Source organism: Pseudomyrmex gracilis, unplaced genomic scaffold (assembly GCF_002006095.1).
Source record: "Pseudomyrmex gracilis isolate BER0280 unplaced genomic scaffold, ASM200609v1 scaffold_127, whole genome shotgun sequence".
Lineage (NCBI taxonomy): Eukaryota > Metazoa > Arthropoda > Insecta > Hymenoptera > Formicidae > Pseudomyrmex > Pseudomyrmex gracilis.
The window spans coordinates 310,383-315,024 of NW_018020711.1; the positions used below are offsets into that span (position 1 = coordinate 310,383).

Consider the following 4,642-nt stretch of genomic DNA (forward strand, 5'->3'; position numbering starts at 1 on the left):
ATGCACTTTCTTCTGTACGTCTTTTTCCGTCGTTGCATGAAATTTTTCAACGGCGAAAGAGGATGCGCGGAATTAGAATCGAAGAGGAAAGCGACGCATTTCTTTCCTACACTTTCTTACAACTTGGTAAGAGGAGAGAGAGAGAGAGAGAAAGAGGGAGAGAGAGAGAGAGAGAGAGAGAGAAGATGGTTGGAGACGCGCCCCGTTGGATAATGTATCCGAGGTTACAAATGGACGACATTCGAAGGGATGCTGCGCCGCTTCGGATTCCCATATCGCTATCGAGAAGTCGTGGAACAGAAAAAGGCAGGGTGAAAGAGTGTCAGGCGGGTGGGACAGGCACTTTCGTAAGTTAGTTTCGTTCCGCGGGGGTGTTTTTAAAAGTTTGGAAGCCGAACGTATGCGGCTTGCTTCTATTCGGAAGCGAGTCATTTGAAGTGATGTACGTTTTTTTTTTTTTTTACTGATTCAACAACTCTGGTATCTTAGCTTCTTATTGTATTAATAGTATAATAATATAATACATTTTTTTACACCTGTTGAGAAACTTTTTTTAAACGTCTTTTCTTTCTTAAACCAAGTATATGAGGAATTGTTGCCTTTTTCCTGCGTGATTAAGTCCTAACTCTAATCTACTTTTTGCATCAACTTTTCACAAGTCAAATAAAAGTTATACATTTTCATAAACATAAGTCGTAAATAAATAATGAGATATATATATATATAATTGTTGGGGTTAAAACTCGTTGCAAAAACTCTATAAAAATTCATGAGGCTTTATTCAACATTCTGTATTAAGAAAATAATATCAGTTTTTGTATATATAGTTTTTAGTTTTTAGAACTTTTCTATAACTTTTCACTAAATAGTTAATAAGATTTTCTCATTTTCTCATTTTCAAGAATTGCTCGGATATAATGTCCGGAGTTTACAGGATTAGAAGTATATATGTTTATATTATATACATAGTGTCCGGTAGTTGCATCACCGCTTGTGAGCAGAGATACATGTATAGAGAAGGTTGTCGAAGCGGAGTGTACCACTTTGCTAACTTTGCAATAATTAACGAGTTCTTAATTAATAAAAATCCGCACATATTATGCTTTTACATTTGATCATCGTTAGTTTTTGATTTTTATCTAATATGTATATATTATATGCTGTTTACATTATTACTATTAACTTCTCTCATTGAATTGCCGCACGCGTAGCAACCATAAGCTCACGATGTGCTGTCTTTTGCACGTGGATGCATTTGCTGATCTTTAATTATTAATTAAAAACTTGTTAATTATTGCAAATATTGCAAAGTGGAATTATTGCGTCGTTAATTATTGCGAATATTGCAACATATAGAGTTTTCGACTCAGTAGATATAACCATCCCAATCTGTCGACGAGCGGCTATTATCGGACATCCTGTGTACAGGATAAGGGGCTCAAATTTCGTTCTCCTTAAGTATTTTGTCTCTTATTCAGACTGTAATTAATGATCCGACTTAAAAAAATTTGTACGCGTAGCTCAAACCCTCTAGTATAAATCCCATAATCCTTGTTTCTAAAACTTTTGTACAAAAAGAGAAAAAAATTAAAATGTGAGAATATGCATTTTTGACGTTTCCAAAAAAGTGTTCCTAATTTTGTCTCCCCTCGATTTATGTTAGAAAACAATTGAAACTGTCAGTATGATCTATTAAAATGTTTCTTCCAGGAGGAGCGCTATTATCTATAATTTAACGTGCGAAAAATAAAAAACTTAAATAAAATATATAGTTTGTATATAGTTATAAGAATACGCAGAAATCACTAAAAACTGCTTTATTCTATAAAAAAAAGAAAAAAATTAAAAGTTTTGATTATTATTTTTATTATTATTATAAAATATATATTATAAAATAAGTGCTTGAAGCACACATTTTGTGGCACTACTTGAAGCAATCAGAACATTTTATCTATTTCTCAACAACAATTATGCCCGTAACGCGGTAATATTTTTTGTGTTTCAGTTCCAGTGATTTCCAGCAAATGAAATAGCTGAGATACTGGAGACGAAATTTGGAACAGAGTTACATTTTACATTTATATTAAATGTCATTTTACTTGTGACGCAATAAGATTATCACTTTGTGACATTAAAATAGAAGTTACATATTACATTTGCACAAAATTGCAAGTAAAAAAAATGTATTTTTTACATAAAAAACAAGCCTCAAACCGAAGCCTGCACTACAGTATGCTGCTTGCAAACCACCCACACGTTATAAACTTGCAACAAAAACAACGATTATGCTCATAACGTGATAATAAGGTTTTATGCGTGCGTTCTACTAATTCCAATAATTTCTAGCACATGATAGTACCTAATAGCTGAGATCAGCCGAGGGATGGCATTTGGGCTCCTTACCCTACAAGATATCTGAAAAATTTTGACACAGCCGAAGTGTGAAGATAGATTGAGTCAATCTAGACAGAAAAGTCATGTACCATTTTGCAAAATTCGCAATAGTTATTGAGTGATAATTAATATATGTGATCTAATAAGCGCGTGGGAAACGATGGTCCGGACTCTGTAAGACATGTATGATTTTCGGTTGTAAAGAAAACTGCTTACTTCATGCAATCTTCTAACCGCAATAGGCGGAGCAAACAAACGAGTGATTTTCATAACTGAAAATCATACACTCTTACAAAGTTCGAACCGTCGCTTCCCATGCGCTCATTGAATCACATGTATTAATTAATTACTCAATGACTATTGCAAATGTTGCAAAATGGTTTATAACTTTTCGATCCAGATTAATATTTATCTTCACACTTCGGCTGTGTCAACATTTTTCAGATACTCTGTATATGATATTTTATATATTACATATATACAGGGTGTCCCAGAATTGGTGTAACATCTCCCGTAGACAGGTAGAAGGAGTAAAATTGAGTCGATAAGTCCTATACCATTTTGCTAGATTCGCAATAGTTACCGAGATCTTAATTAACAAAGATTCGCGAATAAGCGTGCATCGAGCTGTCTTACGCGCGTAGGATAGCCCAGCGCGCTTCGCACAATTACATTTTAATATGTATATGTTACAGTATATGCTGTTATATTAGCTCCTTCCATATGTTGCTACGGATAATACCGTAAGCGCGCGAAGCGCGCCGGGCTATCTTATGCGCGTAAGACAGCACGATGCATGCTTATTCGCTGATCTTTGTTAATTAAGATCTCAGTAACTATTGCGAATCTAGCAAAATGGTATAGGACTTATCGACTCAGTTTTACTCTTTCTACCTGTCTACGAGAGATGTTACACCAATTCTGGGATACCCTATATATACATATATAGAGTAAAGATGCCTTCTATGAGATGATCGCCTAATACGAGATAGCGAGTTATTTCATGTGATCAAATTCATAACTATATGTTTTTTAACACATTACTTACAAAAACATCAAACTTTTTGTTAGTGTCGCTCACTGCCAAAGACGACGTAGTGTCTGCAAGGAAGTTGCGTACTCGCAAAAAAGAAAAATAATCATTATAACTTTAAAATTTTATATGTATTTAACACTTTTATATCATAAGCTTCACTGTCATTTCAATTCACTCAAATATACACATGCACCGTAAGTGATTTATCATGTAGTTTTGTCAACATATTGCATACTTTGTCGGTATAAACTTAATTTTTTTACTTCTAATTTTATATTCCTTAATATGAGACACGTAGCCGCTTTTAATATAAGGTACCTACTTCATATTAGGAATTGTCAAGTTTTTTATTTGATGTATTAGTAAATTTTTAGTAATCATATTTTCAGATAGAGGCAAAGGAGAGGCAATCGCGGTCTCGCAGTCAATTAGAGGCTGTTAAGAGGATACTGAACAAGCGGCTTAACAGCTGCTTTGCTGCTAAGCTGTCTAGTAGGTGATGCTCTCTATACAAAGATAGACGTATATCTCTTTTCTTGTCTCTCGTTCGGTTCGCCCATCTGATAGTGGGATATTGTGTGCATATTCTTCCTACTATCGTATGTGCTTCATTAGAAGATTTAACTATTCTCGTAAACTAGACAATAAAATCACATTCTGAAAGTTCCATTATATTCTTTTATGTCATCCGCTTCTCGGTCTAGTACCTGCATATTTATACAATGTCTAGAAATTGTTTAAAAATAGAAAACGATCAAGTGATAGTAAGAAAGTGTAACTTTTGGTTCTTTTCAGTAGTCAAAGTGTTACTCCGAGATAGGTTTTTTTACGTTCCTTACTTTTGTAAAAGCGTTTTTGATTTAATACAGTAAATAATGAAATAAGATTTACTAAACTGGCGTATTCCGTCGATAAAACAGAATAGTTTAGCATCCTCTTAAGGAAGTAAAAAGCAAAGAAATGAGATGTTCAAAAGCATCTAAACAATGTTCCAAAGCGTACTATTGAGCGTACTATTGAGCGATTTGTTAAGAATGACGATAGTTTTGTTGTTGCTAAGATTCCTAAAGGACAGAAACCTCTTTGTGTCTTATATTAACCTTTTCGCTCCGGGGATTTTTCCTTTAAAATTGACCTCGCATTTTAGCTGAAAAAGTTAATAATAACCTGCTACCCCCCCCTTCAAAGTTAATTTTGAAGGTCAAAGAAGTA

The 4,642-nt window shown here is 34.1% G+C and overlaps 1 protein-coding gene across 1 annotated transcript in view; it reads left to right on the forward strand.

Annotated features, from left to right (window-relative positions):
* Nucleotides 1–212: 212 nt before the first annotated feature.
* Nucleotides 213–4,642, forward strand: part of LOC109856624 — a gene marked incomplete at its 3' end in the record, with an annotated part of 163,837 nt that continues 159,407 nt past the window's right edge. Inside the window, exons 1-2 of the mRNA XM_020432094.1 lie at nt 213–347; nt 3,820–3,922. Of these exons, the coding sequence (XP_020287683.1) occupies nt 213–347; nt 3,820–3,922 (238 nt within the window). The remainder of the gene's footprint in view (nt 348–3,819; nt 3,923–4,642) is intronic.